General features: G+C 41.5%; 2 protein-coding genes across 8 annotated transcripts; both read left to right on the top strand.

Moving 5' to 3' along the window:
- The first annotated feature begins 4,798 nt into the window (after positions 1–4,798).
- LOC310853742 (uncharacterized protein) lies at positions 4,799–12,327 on the top strand. 7 transcript variants are annotated; one of them, XR_014568828.1, is made up of 11 exons: positions 4,799–4,838; positions 5,652–5,763; positions 6,094–6,191; positions 6,369–6,443; positions 8,563–8,631; positions 9,354–9,605; positions 9,821–9,962; positions 10,061–10,130; positions 10,428–10,579; positions 10,897–11,109; positions 12,026–12,327. XR_014568828.1 is itself a non-coding variant. In XM_083758159.1 (11 exons), exons 3-10 carry the CDS (start codon positions 6,119–6,121, stop codon positions 11,057–11,059), a joined length of 996 nt encoding a protein of 331 aa, XP_083614285.1. In that variant the 5' UTR covers positions 4,805–5,003; positions 5,652–5,763; positions 6,094–6,118; the 3' UTR covers positions 11,060–11,076; positions 12,026–12,327. The 7 variants fall into 7 exon arrangements, 2 of the variants coding, with proteins under 2 accessions (XP_083614285.1, XP_083614284.1); XR_014568829.1 differs by having other exon boundaries at positions 4,805–5,003; positions 5,723–5,752; XR_014568830.1 differs by having other exon boundaries at positions 4,805–5,003; positions 5,692–5,763.
- A 1,912-nt stretch (positions 12,328–14,239) lies between these two features.
- LOC310853510 (uncharacterized protein) lies at positions 14,240–18,600 on the top strand (the record flags this gene model as incomplete). Its single annotated transcript, XM_083757884.1, has 4 exons — positions 14,240–14,627; positions 15,329–15,390; positions 15,832–15,865; positions 16,940–18,600. The coding sequence occupies exons 1-4, from the start codon at positions 14,372–14,374 to the stop codon at positions 18,598–18,600; spliced, it is 2,013 nt and encodes a 670-aa protein (XP_083614010.1). The 5' UTR covers positions 14,240–14,371.
- Positions 18,601–22,676: the final 4,076 nt, after the last annotated feature.

Raw genomic sequence — 22,676 nt, 5'->3', positions numbered from 1 at the left:
GCTTCATGCCATGGGGTGTGTAGACAATAAGGTGTGCTACTTTAATGTTCACATTTAAGCATGCATTTTCAGGGCGGATGCCCATTGGGATTGATTGATTGGTTTATTAACAGTTTGCAGAATTACAGTACATTTCAAGTACAACTCAATACAAAAACTGTTAACAGTGAGTGGACGACACCATAAAGCATTACACTTGTTTACAATTGGGCCCACCATTTTCAATTCATCAAAACATTTAGAGACGTACGAATATACACAACTATAATAAAAAAGAAATCATCATAGGAGGTAAAAAGGGAAAACATATAAAGTGAGGGGAAACGGGTGGGTGGATTCAGATGTTACGGGGGCCAGTTTCGAATTACAGCCGTCCGTAGGTGCCCTAGCTTTGAGAGCAGTTTGAAGGAGTCAAGGGATTCGCATGTCTAAATGACTGTTGGTAGGGTGTTCCACATTTTGGTGGTATAGGAAGGAGCAAAATTGATTTAATCCCTTGTTTGTGCCGAATCTGGGTTGCAATGGTTTGTTGAACTCCCTCTGGTGTTGTGGGTGTGGACTTAAGGAAGTATTTAGACAGGTACGTGCGCATGGGTATCTTGATGGTGTAACGAATCTTGTGGACCAGACCCATTGCAAGGTGCTGTACTCTGTCGTCAACCTTAAGCCATTCCAGCCTGTCAAAGTGGGCAGGGGTGAGGTGGTTTCGGGTAGTGAGCCCAAGTAGTTGGGAAGGTATGTCCCCTCCCCTCCGGTTGCCCTCTGGTTATGTAATAGCCCGCCATTGTATCCATTGACAGATTACCGTGTAGTACCGATTGCACCCATTGTCAGAGCCTACTTGTAGGCCAGTTTATTACGTCAGTAATACAAATGCAACTGTCCTTCTACACTGCTATTTAGTAGTGCTCACTGCTCAATGAAGTAGGCCTAGGCCCTAGACTAGAGATAGTTTTTCCACACACTAGGTGGCAGTAATGCAACTTTACGCTGGTTTCCACCCAGAGACAATAAATGTTTCTCATGGATTTATTTTGAAAGCCAGGACCGGAACTCTTGTTTTGTTTACAGTTAGCTTGGCTCCGTCTAATGAGCAAATTTAGAACTTCCTGTTTGAGAGCTAGCAAATTTAAGACATCCGGTTGCCTTCAGAATAATATAAGGTTATTTAATTCGTTAATTAAATAATTATTACATTACATTATTAGTATTATTATTACATTACAGTTATTGTAAAGACATACATTATGTTTATGTGTAAAAATAAGTAATTAAATAACATAAAAAAGTTATCTAAATGGATAAATGCTATTCACTGGAGTGCATGGACTTTATAAAGTGGACACTGGACAAAAGACGGCTCCGCGAGGCAACTATTGGGACATACCCACGCGTTCAGGGAGATGTCCTCTACAACACCCCACTCTCCGCTAAGCGGGAGAGGTGTAAATTTCACAGCAGCAGACCTTCTACTGGGGTCAACGGTCAAAAAAGTGCCGTTTCCAGACCCAGAGTGGACACTGGACAAAAGACGGCTCCGCGAGGCAACTATTGGGACATACCCACGCGTTCAGGGAGATGTCCTCTACCACACCCCACTCTCCGCTAAGCGGGAGAGGTGTAAAATTCACAGCAGCAGACCTTCTACTGGGGTCAACTACAACAAACAAGTACAATAGTACAAAAGTGCCGTTTCCAGGAAATATAGTGGCCCTCTCCATAGCATTACATTTATAAAAGAATAAAAGAATACAGACAAGGCTTTGAAAGTTAGAAAAAAATACCTTTTAATTAATCATTCAATCAATCAATTCAATGGAAAGAAAAAGGCATACAGTTTGCTTACGGTGTTTCTCATTCACTGTTACACAGAAGAAGAAAAACGTTTCCAAATCTCTACAATATTTGTTTTTAAACATCATACTTTGTCTTAATGTGGACTGAGAAGCTACTTTAATAGTTTAGTAGTCACAGATTTGATCAATTTACTGCATGTGTGTGTGTGCATCTGTGTTAATACAGCAAACATTATTCAAACACATGCAAAACATGCAAAAACTACAAAGTCAATCAGTGCAAACATCACTCAAAAGTACAAAATGGTACTATAAGTGCAACATACCTATAAGTGCATACATTATAAAGGTAAGACCTGCAATGTACCAAGTGCAAACGTTACTCAAAAGCTTAGGTACAACATGCAATGTACCTAAGTGCACACATCACTCAAATGTATAAAAAGGTACAACATGCCGTAAGTACCTATAGTGCAAAGCATCACTGCAAACATAAAGTGCAAACATTGTACACACACACACACACACACACACACACACACACACACACACACATAAATTTATCAAAGGTTAGATGTACTTTTAAAGCAAAACCAGCTCAGTCCAAACATTTCAAACGTTTGTTTTTAGATGATCACAGTAAGCACTATTGGATTAAATCACGTGGGGACGTGTCATTTGGGGTCCCTCGCATCCTCCATTGGCGGAGTTCTCCTACAACATATCTAAAACGTATAGCCTTTTAGTGCAGTGCAGTACTTAAACTATGTACTCAGAGCAATACATTTTTTCCTGTCAGCTCATCCAGAGTGGTGATATTTGAGATGCACTGAGGTGGTGCCGGGGACCCCCAGGGGTCCTTCAGGGGGGGTCCAGGGGTCCTTCAGGGACCCCCAGGGGTCCTTCAGGGGGTTCAGAATCACAATGAAGATGATTCTGCAGTTTCTATTAGCTAGGATTACCCATCGATGATGTCACTGGTGGTGGACGGGTTTCCGAACTTGCAATTACAGTTAAAATTGTAATTTTGTGTGTGTGTGTGTGTGTGTGTGTGTGTGTGTGTGTGTGTGTGTGTGTGTGTGTGTATCAAATCAAATCAAGGGCTGCTGATGGACATGACATTGAGCATGTAATGTCAGGTAATGTCATGTAATGTAATCTTCCAAAAGGTACAAGAGAACACAGGGACAGGGTTTCCATGTCTCATAATTATAAGCGACTTTGCGTCTTTGTAAAGTTGTTGCTTGTTACTGTAAATATTGCGATTTATTTAGCAGGTTGTGTTTTGTGGGGGCTTATTGTTTCTAAAGTGTAGTTGTTTATTTGGTCTTGTTTCTAAAGTGTAGCTGTTTATTTGGTCTTGTTTCTAAAGTGTAGTTGTTTATTTGGTCTTGTTTCTAAAGTGTAGTTGTTTATTTGGTCTTGTTTCTAAAGTGTAGTTGTTTATTTGGTCTTGTTGTCTCCACCAGGCCGAAGGCATGTGGGGAGAGTATGTTTTGCACTCCGTCCGTCCGTGTGTCCGTGTGTCCGTCCGTGTGTCCGTGTGTCCGTGTGTCCGTGAACAGCTAATCTCGGCCACCGTTAACCCGGTCGATGCCATATTTTGCACACACACTCCCTGGATGCCAACCATGAACCTCTGCCCCAAACTTTCCAGAACGGCCTGTTATAGCGCCACCAGGAGGCCGCTTTGTGCAAAACAAGTTTTTGCACAGTACACCTACAGATTTTGTCCAAACATCACGCAAATTGGTACACAGTCTCTCTAGAGCCATTCAACGAAACGGGTCTTTCAGATTTATCAGACTCCATCCTGATTGGTTAAGATTGGCTTCCAAAGTTCACAGGAGTGCTCAGTTTCAAACAAAATGCTGCAAATCATGAACACATCGCGTGATTTCCGTGAAATTGTGCACCCACATTCCCACTAGGCCGAGGACGAAATGCCACATGAACAATTTCAACTCAGCCTCAAGGTGGCGCTATAACTGGCCGAAAAGTGTTTTCACCTCTAACTGCACGGATCTGTGGATAACCTGGTGGAGACCTGTGCCCGGAAGGGCACTTTTTCTAGTTTCTAAAGTGTAGTTGTTTATTTGGTCTTGTTTCTAAAGTGTAGTTGTTTATTTGGTCTTGTTTCTAAAGTGTAGCTGTTTATTTGGTCTTGTTTCTAAAGTGTAGTTGTTTATTTGGTCTTGTTTCTAAAGTGGGTGTCACTTGTGTGCGTTGATTGCATCTGTCTGTGCATTTATGCATTTGTTTGTCCTGCCGAAACTTGATTATTTCTTGACTGTTTATTTTCTCGTATGACACGACATAGAAACTACCTGTGACTACTGTCTTTGTGTGATGTCGAGCGGATGTTAGTTGCATCAGCTCAAAGGAATAGCCTGCTGTATCATTCGATTCATTTGTCCAGATATGCCATTTATGATCTTTAAGGATGTACAATGACGCATATGGTGGCCTGTCGAAAAATACACACATACTGGTCAAAGCATACTCATTTTGGTGGTACAGACAGGATAAATTGAAAGTTTTTGGAATTTTTGCCAGCTCTTAACAGGAGAAGTAAGGTCTGTGGGCTGTTAATTACTCATATTTGTTGATGTTAATCACACATATTGTCATTTAGACTTTCATTGCATAAAACCACATCATCATCATCATCTTCCAAATTGTCCTCCGTTATTGTTCTGTTATTATCCTTGTCTATAATTGTGATGCCAGCATCACCACATTTCACATAGAAATATAAGCACCCATTTACTTTTGACTCTCGCACAGCATTTGCTGCTGGTAAGATTTCTATCATTGTGTCATTTGCTTTAATTACAACATTGTCATAAATCAAGTCTGCCCAAAAGTGTCCAGTTTTGGCCATAGCGCCTATGGGTACTCTTATTTTGAAGAGATCGTCCACCGGAAGTCTTAAATTTGCTCACTAGATTTGCTCACTAGACACTGACAGTGCCAGTTAGCTTTGTGGTAGGTTTCAGTGGAGTGGCGCGACTGTAAACAACGACCACCACGAGCTCTGTTGTAGGTCTACCGATATTGTATTAACGTCACCAAAACGGCATTTTCGCGAACTCAGCACGTGAGCTTCTGAATTGTTACGACAGTGTTGCTCGTTTAATATTTTAGAGAGATCTATCTCCCAGTACACCACACCGATGCAGCTATAAGAGCGTGCCGCTACAACAGGTATGGATAGGATAGAGTTGTTTTCTGAAGCGGGTCAAGTAAAAGTTTTAACTGATCTACTGAATACTTATTTAACTGTAAGTAAGTAAATCCTTACGTGACCTTTGACAGAAGAGTGGAACACATTTAGAAGGCGAATGAACAGCAAAGGTGGAATACACCCCCCCCCCCCCCCAAAAAAAAAAACCAAATCAAAACAAAAACACTCAGGACAGCGGTGGTTACTTACGTTTTTTTTATTTTTAAGAAAACGTAGATATTTGCTGAAATATCTTTGCTATGAATGAATCATCTAATCAAGCTGTACAATATGATTGTAGTGGGGAAAAGGGTAGCCTAGTGGAGTAGCCTAAGCACTAAATATGTTTGTATTTTGAAAGTGTGTAGTGCAACTTTATCCCAGTATACCATACATTTGTTTTAATTCATGAAAAGCCATGTGGATAAATTAAGTCATTTAACATGGTCAACAAAAAAAGCATTTATGCAAATTATTTTTATTTGTTTATGGCTAGATGTTGGGAAACATCGTCATTACAGACTTCCTCATCAACTCCTTAAATATTAGATATTCCTTCAGTTTAGTGATAATATATTTATTATTATTATACTTTACAAATTCTGGAAGTGCTTTTCTAATGTATTCAGGTGTTGGTCTGGAACAAGGCTGAAACGTTTCTCCATTAAGGCGTGCATCATCTTTGTCTCCTTACCTTGAGGAGACAGAGAGACACTCTCTCTACCTACAGGTACACTGACTGTAAACACAGCAGTTCATCCTCTTGGTAATGCTAAGCCTGGTTTATTCCTTGTTGCATGCTGAAAATGGCCGATCTACATGCACACATTTAGATATTGGCTATTAAATTCTTTGAAATGTGTTGAAAATGTTTGAACCATTTAGAAGGATATTATGGTGTGTGTGTGTGTGTGTGTGTGTGTGTGTGTGTGTGTGTGTGTGTGTGTGTGTGTGTGTGTGTGTGTGTGTGTGTGTGTGTGTGTGTGTGTGTGTGTGTGTGTGTGTGTGCGTGCGTGTGTGTGTGTGCATGCGCGCGTGCGTGCGTTTACGTTTTTCTAATTTCCCTCCTAGGATCTCAATTATATCATTCCAGAATATGGACTTAAAAATGGAGGTGGACCCAACCAGACCTGTTACTGTTAAAAAGGAGGAAGACCATCCAGACTTCAGTAAGTTTCACTGTCTCTATTATGTCCTGAATATTCAGCAAGGACCCAGTAAGTAACTTAAACAACTGACAACTGATTGGCCATGTTACCTCTTCCTTATTGTCTGTTAAATGGTTGATTGTAAGAGACGTTTCTCATCTTAAACCCTCTTGGAATTCCTATTTATTTTCATTCCAGGCTCCGTGGAGTGCAACATGGAGGTGGATCAGATCAAACCGGTTTCAATTAAAAAGGAGGAACCCGAAGACATCAGTAAGTTTCACTGCCTCTCTCTCAGAGATGTCATCGGACATCCTACACCCACACTTTCTGAAATGAACAATAAGGCCATCACACGCGTAGCACTTTCAATATCAAATGACACTGATCATCCCCTGTATCGCTTCTTTAACCTCATGCCATCTGGACAAAGATACAGAACCTTTCCATGGAAAATGGTCAGTTTTTTTGTTCCCTCAGGCATTAAACAAACGAACAGACTGTGAAGACGAATATCCTTCGGGACAATAAAGATTATTATTATTATTCCCGTTGCTCTGGGGTCAGCTCAAGTATGTTTATTGTCACATACATGACCTATAACACAGTTGGTAGCATGTTTTCTGAGTTTGGCCCAACATAACATGCATTTTATTGTGGTCAGTACTGGTAGCACAGTGGAAAAGACTGAAAGTGTCAAAATCATGCCACAACTCCACAGTGACAAAAGTTAGTGTGTACTAACCTATGCTACAACCATCATTGTGTATTTTAAAGGTATATTCAGTGATTTCACTTAATTCAAATATCACTTATTTTTTTGTTTTGTTGTGATAATCCTCTCTACTATAGAGTGTGCTGACCATATAAGGAGTTCCTCCCTGTCCCCAGTTAACCCCTGGGGGTCAAAAAACCTTAGGTTTCGTTTTTGACTCTATCCTGATTGGATGAAAGTTTGGGTCCCAAGTCAAAAACGAAACCTAAGGTTTTTTGAGTGAAATCACTGAATATACTGTGGAGTCTCTGTGTGGAATGAACAGGCGGAACAGGGAATTGCAGCACTTGAAAACGGCTGTTTTATTGCAGTTCAATAAATGATAGCATTCGTCACAGACAGGAGAAGCCCCACATAGGTCTCTCGGGCAAATTATAGTCCATACAGTATTATTTGCTTCACAGGCGTCATCCACAGCCTGGAGAAGGATGAGAACAAACGTTAGTTTCAACTTAGGTTATGCAGTCCCTTATAGCTCTTCTCCTCACTGGAGGGCTATGGTTACTAATAAATGATAAGAGGTGACGGCGAGGTCTTGCTTCGTGACGTCGTCAGTATTTATCCTTAACTGTAGTGGGTCTTCTCCCATAGCGGGGGTTCAGCTCCGAGAGAGCACCAGCCGTCCAGCCGATCCGGCGTATAAAATGAGTGCCTGTTTGCTAGACAGTTCTCAATGCAATGTCTTTAGAATTATAGGTTTCCTTCCGACCTTATTATTAGTAGTTTCCGCGTCTTCGCCGTTGTGGCAGGGCTGCCCCCCTGCTGCAGTGCGATACGTGAGAACCGGATCTCCGGTTCCTATACTTCATTCATATCGTCCGTGGTTTCTGCCCCTCGGACATTTCCTGGACCGATCCTAAAAGCCTGTGATGAGGAGAGTGACAGTTAAGACATGCAGAGCTATACACATGAGTGTGTGTGTTTGGTGGAAGTGTGTGTGTCTGCTTACCCCCCGACGGTTTGCTTGTGCGTGCCTCCGTGAGCGTGTGTGTGAACCAGCCGCTGTCAGACGCACTACTAAGTCTTCCTTTTATATGACGGGTGTGGCCGCTTGCTGCTTTGGGCGCGGTCCATCCATCAGCTCAATCTGGCGGAGGAGGAGATTCGGGACGTAGACATCCCCTATTAGGCGGCCGAGGGCGTGTCTCACGATCCGAGGCGTCTTCTGTCTGACAGCTTGTCTGGTTGCCCTGGCAACGCACTTACCATCGCGGGGTGTCGCTCGCGAGACCCCACAATACCTTTAAGGCACGTTTTAGATTTTTGTGTGTGTCTTGAGTGCCTTTATCTATTTATTATTAATATTATTTATTTATGTACTCATTGACATATGACACCAAGGAAACCATGCAAGGCACTTATTGGGAAGAATTGGGCGTAATATGTCTTGCGCACTACCCCAGGGTGAGCCAGGGATCGAACCTTCCGATTCCCAAGTGGCTGCTCTTGCCCCATGAACCACTGCCACCCCTGTGCCCCATCACTGTCCTTATGAAGGCCTACTGTATTCTTCACTGTGTATCTAGATCCATCCACAAGCTTTACTATTATTATTATTATTATTATTATTATTGAGACCACTGTGACCTAGTTAGTTATTGAATTCCTTCATTTCAGAGCCGTCTGTGAACTCACCCGGGATAATTTATTTTAAACACGAGGACGCTGAAGACTGCGAAGACCTCAGTAAGTTTCATAATCTCTTTCTTTCATTGTTTCTGTTCTGATGTACTGCTGTCACATCTCTAATTTATTTCAATATAGAATCATCACAGCAAAGAATATGACAATGATAATATCCCAATATATTTAGCCAGTTATACAGTCGTTATACATTAATACTATAACTCAAAGGCTTTTAGTGTCTCATAACCATATCCAAACGGATATGGTTTACATTGTATTTTCTTTTACAGCTGGGTTTTAGGCCAAACCATGTAGAACAATTAGTCAGTTTTGTAACTATGTCCCCTCAAAAGTAGAATCTCTCAAGCCCAATTTCCACTGGCATGCCTAACACCACTCAACACTGCAGTGCCACCGTTTCAACTTTACAGAACTGGGCTGAGTTGTGTCAAAGTGGTATGAAATGAGCCATCTCCAGGCTGGGTCAGAGCTATTCTAAGCGGTGCCAAAGCAGTGACGTACACCGTACAGTATAACCCTGCTGCTATTGATTGTTTGAAGAATCCGTCACAGCTGTGTCTGTAAACAACTTGAGACAGATTTTAGTTTGCGAGTGGCGGATGCGAGTGGCGGATGCCCGTTGGTTTTCTGTATCTGTGAGATGTTTAGTTGTTTCATTTCTGATCTAAGCCAGTGATTCCTCATTTTGTACACGTACCATGGAAGACATTATTATTTACAAATTACTAATGATAATAAATATGTCATTCTTCTCCTTCTAGACATCGTCGTGTGTAAGGAGGAGATTTGCCTTACACAGGAGGGGATCCCTGGTCCAGTCAAGGAGGAACCACAGCCTCCACAGATTAAAGAGGAACCGGTGGAGATTTTTCTAATACCAGAGGAGGGTCTTGATGTCTCAACGAAGATTGAAGTTGCGGATTACGTTGCTGATGGAGACATGCCTTCAAACAGTTCTGACTCTGCTTCTGAAGCCACTGATGAGGGTGATGAGTGGGATGTGTCCAGTGTCGGTCAGTCTACTTTAACCCAGCTTGTAGATCTGCTATTTTTCAATAGCTAAAGCATATCATGATGCTGACACCAAAATGGGTGCCCGGTCAGAATGGGTTAACAGCAGTGTCTCTAATGCTGGCAATATTTTCATATTTACAGTAACTTCTAGGTGATTGATACGTAGTAATTTAAGGTCCCCCCCCTTTTTTTTCTTGTTTTCCCCCCAAATCAGATTACACATTTGTCCCAATGTCTGAGATAAAACCGTACATGTTTGAGCCTGAAGAGCCTGCCGATTCAGAAAATGAGGATGGACAGAGTGGGCAGGATGAAAATCCACAGCAACAAAGATTACGGCAGGACGCCTCTGCTTGGTAAATATTATACTCATCATTACCTGCTTACTTTGTGACATAATTGTGGATTTAGTCTTTCAGTCACAAACATGTTCTCTGTATGCTGCTGTTAATAGGTGCACGTGTGGGAAATGCTCTAAAATGCAAACTGAAAAGGCAAACATCTGTTGTCGGGAAATTCCAAAGGTAAAGTAACATGTGAAATATTCTGCTGTTGTGTCTTCCTGCACTGCTGGTTACAGTTGATAAAACATTCCATTGTAGGGCTGTAACTATCGATTATTTTCTTACCGATTATTCTATTTATTACTTTTAAAAGTGTGTTGTATTTATATTTCAACTAATAAATTAAATTGATTATTATGATTTGATTACCCACTTAATGGTGTCATATATCAATTTAAATAGTGGAAATGGCAGATTTAAAGCCGTGCGATGTGTTGCATAGTGACATAAGGTTTTCTTTTTTTTTCCCCACAAAAGGTTGTAAGAAGAATGAACGATGTGCCAAACACAACGTGCATGGCTGATCATCCAGGCTTTGAAGTAATCTGCTTGAATGGTTTCCACCTACAATATATGCACAACGTGTACAAAGAAAACTATGGCCGTGTTAAGAGGAAAACGGAGGGAGAGTACGTTTTTATTCTGTTATCAAAGTTGTATTATAACAGAACATAGTTTCAATTCTGTGTCCCCCAATAATGTCCGTTAGGCTCCAGCCTACTCAGAAACGATGCAAGTTGGGGAAGATGCAAGTTGGGAATGCATGCCCCACCTTGTTATGCGATACCTGTAGTGTAGTACCTAGTCAACCCACAAGGCAATTTTAACAAATGTCAGCATTTTTGTCTTAAGCGCTATTTCATACTTTATTGCACAATGGTGTCTTGCAAAAAGAGCTTGTAAGCATGTACAGCAATTTAATGACAATGTCTTCCCTGTCATTCAGACGTTACAGGTTCCTGGCACAGACCGGTTTTGTATCTTGGTGTTGGGGATCCATTCAAAGCCAGGTCCTGGTCGACCTCCCATCCTGTGTGGTTGGCCGTATACTCCAGGAGTTTCCTGATTCCGTTGGCAACGACGGGAAGTTCCGTCCCCCGCTCGACTGAAACGTGACACATGCCTGGTGATGAGCTCCTTTGAGGAACTATGCACGCAGGTCCTCTTGAGATTGGGATTTGAGAATGAAAACTATACTCTACACACGTTTAACACTACTGGATTCCCTCTAATGATGACGTTTGGTGGTCATAGTCACTGGGAATATTTTTTCATTAGGAGTTGGTCTGTGATTACAGGTCATGGTATGTTATGCAGATAGTTTGATTTTGTTATTCCATGTTATTTTTTACATTCATGGCCTCATGTTTATATTCATTCAACTCTAAACTCTTAAGTGAAATACAATATTAACTATACAGACATACTTGGTGGGTGTGCGATGTCTGGAGCAGATGAGCTTGACCTCTACTTGTTATGGATTTCTTTATTATGATCGTTTTGAAAATAGAAAAACAATTGGAATCTAAATGAGGTAAAGCGGCATTGGTCATGTTTAATATTTGACAATAACATTTTACCACACACATGGCTGTGTTCTTTCTTTCATTGTTGGTGGTGGTGAGAGGTGGAAGAAGTACTTGGATCATTTATTTAAAGTCACCTCTGGATAGCTACTTACGTGGTCATGCATCCGTTCACAGCTTGTTTGTGCTGTTGCAATCTGAGAACCCTTCGTCAAAAAATAAAATAAAAACAGCGGCCTGTTTTCCTTGAGTCAACAGTCTGTCATGAGCGACTAGTGTGGTTGGATTTGCTAGTAATTATGCAATTACAGAGAGGAGAAATACAATTCGGGTTCCAAAAGCACTTCTTTCTGTTAGTGCCTGCACTGCCTGGGTAGTTTTGGTGGGAGTGCTGGGGCACTGGGTGACTTCCTCATATTAAACGCACAAACCATGGTGCATTTACAGGTTTTCAAAAACAACCATAAAGAAAAATAATGCTTAAGTGAACAACACTGATCTCATGCAAAAATGTAATTTATCACCACTAAACCGTCTCTCCCTCTGCAGTCTTCCGGGTTTGGCACTCTCTTATCAGCCCAAGTGTCTAGTGATCAAGGATTTACACCAACACCTGGCCATCTCAGCGCCTTCGTCTTCAAAACTCCCCTTGTCTGCGGTAGGGCCTCCCAGCGGGTCCACCTTGACCCCTGTCGTGACCTCGGCCATATCTTCCGGCTGGAATCTTGTCATCCATCTGGCCTGTTGAACATCCTTCTTCTTTAAGAGTTGTTGTTGTGGACGCCCCATCGCCCAGTTCCCTGGAGAACGTCCCTCATGCTGCATCATTGCATGCACATACTTTATAGGAGGGGGTTTCTTACGATTTCTCCGATATGCATTGAAACTAGAGCTTTAATCGGGCCTAAAATGTTGAGCCCGACCCGACCCGGCCCGACAGAAGTTTAGCCCGGGCCCGGCTCGAAGCCCGTTTACATAATTGACAAAGTGAGACCGACACAGCCCGAAACCTGACATTTATTCTAAACAAGCTTAATTGCTGCAGGCAGCCGTTTTTCTCATCAAATCTTAATAATGTGTTAAGATTAAGAACATCAGTCATTGTACCCATGTCCAACTGTCTTTATTTAAAAAATATATATATATATATAATAATATCATATATAAAATCACTTATATATATGCCTGTCATTGCTGTTTCGTTCCATTTGCTGCTTGGGGAAGATAACCAGGTGTGCAGGAGGAGCCACTCTGAACTTGTGAACTGGTCTCTCACCGAGACGGGCGGGAGGTACCTTACTTTAAGTAAGAGATTGGCCATTGCAGTTCCTCTCCTGTCTTACGCCTCCCCTCCCCCCTACATTCCTGTGGCCACACGAAACTTCACTTGGCCCTGAGGTCACTATGCTTACAAAGACAACAAAAATTGTAGCCTATTTAGAAAGGTGGTCACACACACACATTTATGTGAAATGGTTATTGTGAAAGTAACATGATTTAAGTAAAAGTCCCACGGTAAGATAAAGTTTTATCTCCAAGGGGGCAATTTAGTTTACAGCAGCAAGGCCCTCAAAGCAAAAGCTAATTGGAATAAAAACATGAATACACATTAATGACAAACAGATACACAGTATAACTCATGTCATATCACCTGTCACCATCAGCAGCAGAGAAGTCAAAATAAAATGTAATGGGGGAACATTGCGTGACCAATGTAATTTACTGTATTGCATTGCAACCAAGTGTTAGCAAGCAGTAAAATGTAATTAAAACTGTAAACTAAAAGTACTGGTTTGGTCCCTCATGGCATAAATAATTGTATTATTAGTAGGCTACTGAGGCAGCTGTGTGTAAGCAGCATGTTTACTGTTTTATTAAGATGATTAGTATTATGTAGGCCTAGTGTAATTAATTATTACAAATGTATTTGCTTAATAATGGCGTTAAGTAATGTAGGCAATGGCATTGTAGGGAGTTGGGTGGGAGGGACTCCAGGCTACATACTCCGTACAGTAGGTGGCGGTATGCACCTAAAAAGCAAAGGAACGGTTGTTGCAGCAATGTTGCCATGTCCGCTTATAAGCGACTATGGGCTTGTTTTTATTTTATGCTTGTAAATATTGGTAGTTTTTGATTGATTTATTAACAGTTTGCAGAATTACAGTACATTTCAAGTACAACTCAATACAAAAACTGTTAACTGTTAACCATTTTCAATTCAACATTTAGAGATGTACGAATATACACAACTATAGTCAAAACAGGAAATCATCAGTAAAAAGGGAAAATAAACATACAGGGGGGGATTCAGATTGTACAGGGGCCAGTTTCGAACTGCAGCTGTCCGTAGGTGCCATTTGAGAGCAGTTTTGAAGGAGTCAAGCCAGGCATTCGTCATTCGATCGTGTTTCTAAAGAGTTGTTGCTTATTTGGTCTGGTTTCCTAATGTTTTAAACCAGTGGTTCTCAAACATTTTTATGTCAAGGACCAGGGACTGGTGGTGTGTGTGAGTGTGTGTGTGTGTGTGTGTGTAAATACAAACAGTTTTTGTATTGAGTTGTGCTTGAAATGTACTGTAACTCTGCAAACTGTTAATAAATACTTCAATCAATCAAAAACAGACTCTCTGGAAAATAGCTGTTGAATATTGGATTTAAATTGCTCATTTGTGGAGATGCTTCTTTTGGGGTTGTTTTCACCTGGTCGCTTATATCTCGCAAAATCTGGCAACACCGCAGAATGCATTGCAGATGTTCAAACGACAAAACATCCGGTCCTGAAAAAAAGGCAACCAGACGAACTAGATAGACCCGACGGGCGGCGAAAGCCGGAGGAAGAAGAAGCCACTGATAACAGTTATATGAATGCATAACGCATAGTTAAAAAAAACTCAAGATGCCGCTAGAGGACGTGGACCTGGACTTTGAGGCGCGCTATGCCACCGTGATGGACGGCATGCTGCGGAGCGCCGTGGCGGAGACCACGCGGCTGTACGAGGCCATGGTGGAGGAGCTGCGGGCGGGCATCTGCACCATGAGACGGGAGAACGACGCCCTGCGCACCAGATGCACCAGGTCGGCCGCCACCGCTACCACCACCACTACTGCAGCCCAGGATCCGCGCAGCAGACAGGACGCCGGCGTGCAGTGTGGTCAGTTTTAATTTCTAGTAAAAGCAGTGGGGGGATAGGCATAGTACGATAGTACTCACCTTTGTTTTTAACTTGGGTAAAAGTATCAATACGGCAACGTAGAAATACTACTTAAATGGCCGGAAGTAAACATTTACTTGAGTAAAAGTATACCTCAAAATGGTACTTAAATACAGTTCTTGAGTAAATCTACTGTGCCTAACCTAGTACACGGACATGAGTTGCAACTGTGCTTAGTACAAAGTTTCCTTTGCCAATATTAGCCAATCTACGCTTTTTATATCTGTTGCTTTTTGGCTAATGTTACCCCGATACCTAGCTCTGGTCCATAGCATTAGACTAGAGCTATGGACCATTTTAGGGTTAAAGCATAATATGCACTGATTACATGGCTCGCTAGTAGCGTTAGCTTGTTGCTAACTGAGATGGTAGCACTAGCAATGAATGTTATGTTATCATTTGGTTCCATTCTGTACCCACTCAAAGCTACCCCCACAGTCATTATGTAAAACAGTGGTTCTCAAAGTGGGTTGAGGGCTTCCAGGGGGTCCCCAGGGAAATTGGTTGCATCAACATCAGTCTAACCAATTTGACCACGACATACATTGCCAGCCTATTTAAATAACTGATTATCTGAAATATTTGGGATCAGGCGATTATTATGAAGTAATTGTGGCAGGCCTGCTGCTGTTGTCTTTCAGACCTCATTCCTGTGGGAGCCTTGCTGCAGCCTGGGACACATGGAGATGGAAGTCATCTGTTGGTAAGAGAGCTTGACCACTGAGTGATCAATATGTCAGTAGACAGGTGGCTAGCCGCAATTATTTGCAACTAGATTTTTGGAATGGGATGAATCTAGAGTTGCAATACCCTCCATTGACTCCACACTCATCTTTTTTGGTTTGTGATCTGCTTGTCTTAAACGACGTTAAACTCACCAACATTGCAGCTGTAGTACAAGCTTGAATTATCCTCTTTCAATCTGCCGAGCTTGTTTTTCATAAAAATCATAAAAGTGCTGGAGTTTGGAAGCACTCGTCGTACGTCAATGAACCTTCTGCGTTCCACCTGTTTCGAATTTGCACATAATGCAGGAGGCAGCAGCGCGACCCGTTAATAAAAATGAGTGCTTCCAAACTGCAACACTTGCAGAGCATGTGTTTTTGTATGAGATTGTGACAACCTTTTTCTTCCGTTTATCTAGATGGAGGGTGATGAGCCTACGATCGATGGACAAGGTGAAGAACATACAATTATTTTCAATTTGATTAAAGTGTCAAATCGTTGTCTCAAGACACTTTACATGTAGAGCAGAGACCCAACAGTCCCACCTTTTTTATATAATGTTTATTTAACCAGGAACTTAGTCACATTGAGGTTAGCCACTTAAACCCTATAACCGTTGACCGGGGTTCCCAGGGGTCTATCCATGAGCTCTAGTCAACGAACAACAAGACCGGTAGAATGTAGTCAACGAACTACAAGACTGGTAGAATGCAGAGAGAACAAATGTAGTTCCTAAAATAAACTAGGATGGGTGCCAGGTAAATAATGACCCAAGCGTCTGTCTAAATAAAACATTGGTCAAGAAGAAACAACTAATGGCTCGTACACACCGCACGCTATTTGCCGATTATGCTGTCGGGACCATTTTTGGTGCTCGCCAACAACTCCCGATCTGACACAAGGTCGGGCATTGATCGCCAAGGTTTTGCTCGCTGTGTGTGAAAGGCTCACTGCAGCCCTTGTAGGCTACACTACACGCTGTCACAAACATTTCGCCGTGTAGCCTGGCTATTCCTATGTGTGTGGAATGCACAGAGAGAGAGAGAGAGGCGTCCTCTTGTGTCGGTCTCGCGCTCGTATCACGGCATCCTGCACGTGCGTGAGATGTAAAAATAAAAACAAATTAATATTGGGTCTCGATCGCATCTTGGTGAACTCTTGCAGTATGTGATGCCTAGTCTGCGACCAATCGTTTAGTGTGAAAGCCACAACGATATAATGACAGACGATTAAACAGACGATAAAAGACATAAAAAGACTTATGTGAAATACATAACGATCTGATGACTCACCGACAACTTTAAAACTCCTACAGTGTGTAGGGGCCATTAGGTAAAAAAGGAACAAGAGACCAAGATATCTGTAATTTTCCGTTCTAATTATAAACAATGACTACATTTAAACGGCACACCAATTGTAGTACTTTCAGTTTCATATTGAAATCCTGATAAATTGTTGTTTGGATTAAAACCATGTCTTAACATGTACATATCTCCCTTTGTTTCCCTGTTATGTTACCATTGAAGAACCCCCTACAGATGAGCCATTTTCAAACAGAGGACTGACTGCCCTTCAACAAGAGCATTGTGAAGCGGACGAAGCTCAAATTCCTTTGTCTGAGACAGCAACAGCAAACCAGTTATCGGCAGTTTCCTCACACTGTGCATCCACACAAACCTGTTCTAGTTTGAAAAATACCATTTCAAACATCCTCGTGGAAACCAAAGTGCCACCAAGTGAAATACCTGTTTTTCAACAGAAAGGGTCTGCAGTGGTTAGATTGACTAGACTATCATTGCCTGCATTAACAGAAGGGTCACCTGTTTTGAATATTCCAGTTTGTAAAGAAGAAATTGAACCAATTCCTCTGACACCAGCTTGGTGTTGTCCAGTTGTCCAGGATTCGGAAGAGGAAGACGTCAAACCGATTTTATCCGCAATAAAATTTCCTAGCAGAACTAAGAAAGTTAGATTAGTTAGAGACGGTAGGACCACTAGAAAGACGTCTCACGAATCATCTTCTAGCCCTTGCGCTAACAAAACCTCTAGTGAATCCATTCCTATCAGTCGCCAAATTGTTACTAGCCATAAGAAGCTAGGATTCACTAAAGATGGCTGTAAAAATAGTATTGATGAACCCACTCAGGTTCATGCTAAAAGACCCAGATTAAGTCGTGATGTCAGCCCCAAAAGGTGTAGATTGGCTAATGTCAAGCTAGCTAAAGAAGCCTGTGGTCAGAAGTTGACTAAGAAAATCAATGCTGTCAAGTTCCAACCAACCAATCCTAACAAGTTGGCCAAAGCACTCAGTACTCATGAGAACCCCACAACTCCAAAACTACCTTTCAGTAACATCAGGCGACCTTTGACTAAATCATTGAATTCATTGGCCTCTACCCCACAGAATCTGCCTCAGATCCCAAAAGCCAAATCTAACATTTCCTCCCCTCGAACCGTCACCATTCCTCACAACACCGGTGTGGAATCCATTCCTCAGCGAGCACCACCAATCGTGTCACCGCTACAGCCATTAGCAGTCATCGGTAGGCGGCTGCTCAAGCACCAGTGTGCGGTGTGTGGTCGTGTTTTCAGCAGTGCAGCTGGCTTGGGGACCCACGTCAGCCAGCACACGGTCAACCATCCTTTCGCCTGCTCGCTCTGCGGGAAAACCTTTGCAGATAACAGGAGCCTCCGTCGGCACGGACATGTGCACCGCAAAGGCCAGGCCCATGTCTGCAAGGAATGTGGCAAGGGCTTTGCCTTCGGCTTTTCCCTCAACAGACACTTCAACATGGTGCATGTCAGAGTGAAGCCCTTTGCCTGTCAATTCTGCAATAAAGACTTTTTCTCAAAAGTAGAGCTGGCATCCCACTTAAGAGTGCACACGGGGGAGAAGCCATTCGAGTGCAACCTTTGTGAGAAGAAATACGCCAGGAGAATGGACCTCAATGTGCACCTGAGGTGGCACAACGGGGAGAAGAGATACTGGTGCTCTTACTGTGAGAGAGGCTTTCTTGATTCTAACAATTTAAAAAGGCACACATACACACACACGGGAGAGAAGCCACACCAATGCAGCCACTGCCTCAAGAGATTCACACAGTCTGCTAACCTCAAGAAACACCTGAAAAATGTACACAAACTCAAAGCTCAAAACTCAGTTGTGCGTGAGTGTAGCACAACGTAAATAGCAGAGCTACAAGCTCGCAGCATGGCACGGTGTAAGCTTGTAAATCAGCTATTTTCGGTGGGGTTAGTCCGACATCCCGTTAGTCTGACTACGTGGCCTGCCTGGTTAAGACTGACCCGTGGCTTAAGAGTTTGGGGATAAGGTTGGTATAGGGCTCTGTGGTCGGAATATTGGGTAGTCGGATTTATGGGTTGTAGGAGCATAAAATGTTCTCAAGATCTCAGGCAGAGTGAAGGATATCAGGACACAGGACTCATCTCAATAGTTCAGACATCGTTCTTTATTTTCATGTTTTCGGTCAATTTACAGCAGAGCAACAGCCTCCTTCCATCATCCCTCCTCCTAATCCATGACAATCTTTCCCCTTTATCCTCTCCCAGACACACTCATAATACTAACATATAGACAGTCAGTAACAGGTGGTCCTGCTAACACGTCCCTTCTTGGTCGGGAAAAGGATAGCACCGGGTTGTGGGAGGAGATGGCAACGGTATATGTGGTCCTACTAGCATCAGCTGGTCCGAGTCTAAATGATGTAGCTTACACAAATACAGTGGTCTAGCTAAACATGACAACTAACAGGTGTGGGTCCTGCACTCCATGGGCTACCCCCCTAGGAGAGAGTGCTTGTTTCCATTTCTAGAATAGGTACAGGCTACAGTGGTCTATACAAAACATGGTGGAAGCTGTCAGATTACAGCTGTCAGTCACTTGAAAATGAGGCAATAGTGAAGGATGGATTAAATGAGATGATAAGACAGTAACCCCCCCGGAACCTCAAATGACGTCAAATTGTAGGCTCTACAGAGCCAAACTGACTTTTATTCGGCTCTAAAATAGGAGTATGAATCAGCCCTTACGCTACCATGTGTGACACTAACTAATAAATGTTCCACACAAGTAATGGATGTTTGCTAATCAGAATGATGGACTAATGGTCACATTAGCACATTAGTTAAAAGTAACTAAAAACATGTTATGTATGTTTATTAGCGTGGCCACTGTCAGTACGGACCTCGTCTGTTTCCAACATTTAACATTTACTTCTATTTTAAATATTCTGAAAGCATATACTCTAAATGTCTTGCCTTCAACATGGGTTTGCACATTGACTGAGGTCTACTATGTTATGTACTATTGTATGTACTTTCACATTGATCAATTGGTTCCTATTGAGCGTGTACTGAAATTATGCAATTGTTTTTTGTTTGTTTTTTGTAGTCAATTTCTTTAGATGTTAAATTTACTTTGAGCTGCTATAAGCAATAATATGTCAACATTTTAATGACCTTTTTCAGGTCATTCAAATTTTGACATTATTGCTTAAGTGCCTTCCAAGGAGTGTTGTGATCTGTTTTAATTGGACATGGTCATAGAGAGAAGTTCTGTGAAAATGCAATTCCAGCCGAAATCCACAATGACAATAAGTGCACGCATTCAAGGATAGAGAAAAAGAAAACCCTCAAACGTAAGTTTAACATTGTAAAAGATTGAATTGTAAAAGCAGTGATGTTCAATCAATTGCACAGATTATGAAAAATGTTATCAGAAAATTACTCTGTGCAGCAAGATTTCTTTTAAAGTCATGAATTACTACAATTGGATCCATTGAAACGCAGGTTATTTTCCTTTCCTGAAAAGGAACATTGGACGTACAAGGTTTACACCCAATCAATAGTGACGATTTGCAAGCCTATGATGTTAGAAGTATGTATATATATTTTTTACTCTGTAGACTACATGTGGAATTAAAAAGTCGGAAGTCTTGCCAGAAAAAGTTTATTTTGTGTCTGTGAAATCTGTTTTAGGCTTGGGCGGTATCAAGGTATTATGGCTATTATTTACAACACCAGGGTAATTTGAATTATTGAGGTATGCTTTTCAATACAGTAATAATAGACACTTCTATTTTAAACATATTTGGATATGCTGTATTGAGACAATGTATTCCATGGGAATTTAGCTTACAGAAGGATTATTTAGAGGTAGAAAATAAACAATAGGCTCATCATTTCTCTATAGGTGTCCTAGCTCAGTGATTCTCAAACCATATGTCAAGGACCCCCAAATTATTATGCATTTAACAGCAGACTCCCATATGTACCAAAAGCCTTAAGTGGTTATCAAGACTAAAAATGGCAGATCTACAACGCATCGTGATGTCCCCCGACCCCACTTTGAGAACCATTGTCCTAGTCAGCTAATCAATTGAAAATGACTAAATATGGAATCGTACTGCCACAAAACACTAATATAGTTTTCTACACTTTTAACTTTGTACAAGTATAGTTTGAATTTGAAATAGCCCTTTGCTATGAAGGCTGCAGCTGTGTAGGTGTAAACAAATACACGTTAGCCCCTTGAACAAATCTAGACTCCAGACAAACGGTTTGCTTTTTTGGCAACTTTATTGCTCTGATTCTTCTTCCACAAATCAGTTCTCACAGCCTCACTTTACCCTTGTCTCTTGCACACTGTCTTAGTTCAGTCGGTAACACTTGCTGATATCATCTTGCAATGGGTCTGGTCCACAAGATTCGATACACCACCAAGATACCCATGTACCTGTCTAAATACTTCCTTAATGTAAACGAAGTCCACACCCACAACACCAGAGGGAGTGCAACAAACCATGTACAACCCAGATTCGGCACAAACAAGGGACTAAATTATTTTCGCTCCTATGCTACCAAAATGTGGAACGCCCTACCAACAGTCATTAAGACATGTGAATCCCTTGACTCCTTCAAAACCGCTCTCAAAGGGCACCTACGGATGGCTGCAATTCGAAACTGGCCTCTGTAAAATCTGAATCCCCCCCCCCCCCCCCATTTTCCCTCACTGTATATTGTATCTTTTCCCTTTTTTGATTCCCATATGATGAATTCCTGTTCTGTTCTTTAGCTACATAGAAATGTCTATTTGTATGTCTCTAAATGTTTGTATGTCTTTAAATGTTTTGATGAATTGAACAATGTGGACCCTGTTGTAAACAAGTGTAATGCTTAATTGGGTCGTCCACTCACAGTTGACAGTCTTTGTATTGAGTTTGTGCTTAAAATGTACTGTAAATTCTACAAACTGTAAATATTTCAATCAATCAATCAATCAATATATTGTACCCAAATTATTAATTAATGCTTAAGTAACCCTTAATTAATGCTTATTTAATATATCATAAATTCATTAATTAATGTTCAAGCTACTATCATTAGTTATTGTTAACCATGTTTCATTGCTACACGTGGTTTGTTTATAGATCTACTTTAATTGGTCAATTTCTAATTTCTATTTATCATGATGAATATTCTTTAAAAACACTTTGGCGTTGCACTAGCCTAACATTTTGTCTCCTACTCAAATAAAAGAGGCTATCTTCCACTCAGGTGCACTCAGTCCATCCATAGAATTGCAAACACTTTGTAATCGGTTGTTCATAGACTCTATGAACGGGCGACACCGGGTGGTCTTATCTGGCACTTGCAGGTTACAGAAAGAAACAAAGTCCGCCGTAACCGCGTCCACCCATAGAGCATTAGAGCCATCATTAGAGCTGCTTAATTGGTTATCAATCAATCTTTATTTCAGACTACATGGTCCATAACAATCAACAATACAGGGGACAATACAACAGAAAAATAAGAAATAAAACAAAAGACAGCAACAAAAACACAAAGATCTAAAAAACATACAGACACTCCAGTGTTTCCAGAAGCAGGAGTACCTGATGCTGCTCTTCTTGGGCATGGCCAAAGTCAGTATGATTTCGTTTTTTGAGTCATTCAACCTCATCATAAAACTGTACATTAGATTCCTAAGAACAGTAGGAACACCACTGTTTACAAACAGATGACTGGCACTTGTCCGCCTCCGGAGCCTCAGCTGGATTCTGAGAGCATCATGCCACGGTGCCACCCTCAATTTATTATATTTACCCTTACTGTAGCTCGCCTGCACCACAAGTGGGCAGTATACAGTGGTGTACAGTAAGCTTTAAAAAGGGCTATCTTGATATCATTATCATCAGTATTCAGTACACATATCAAACTTCCGAGATAACATGTTGGCTTGTG

Source organism: Protomyctophum parallelum (assembly GCF_964188405.1).
Source record: "Protomyctophum parallelum genome assembly, chromosome: 22".
In the NCBI taxonomy this organism is placed as follows: domain Eukaryota; kingdom Metazoa; phylum Chordata; class Actinopteri; order Myctophiformes; family Myctophidae; genus Protomyctophum; species Protomyctophum parallelum.
Note: the sequence above shows the minus strand (reverse complement) of the source record. Positions and strands in the feature narration are given on the sequence as shown.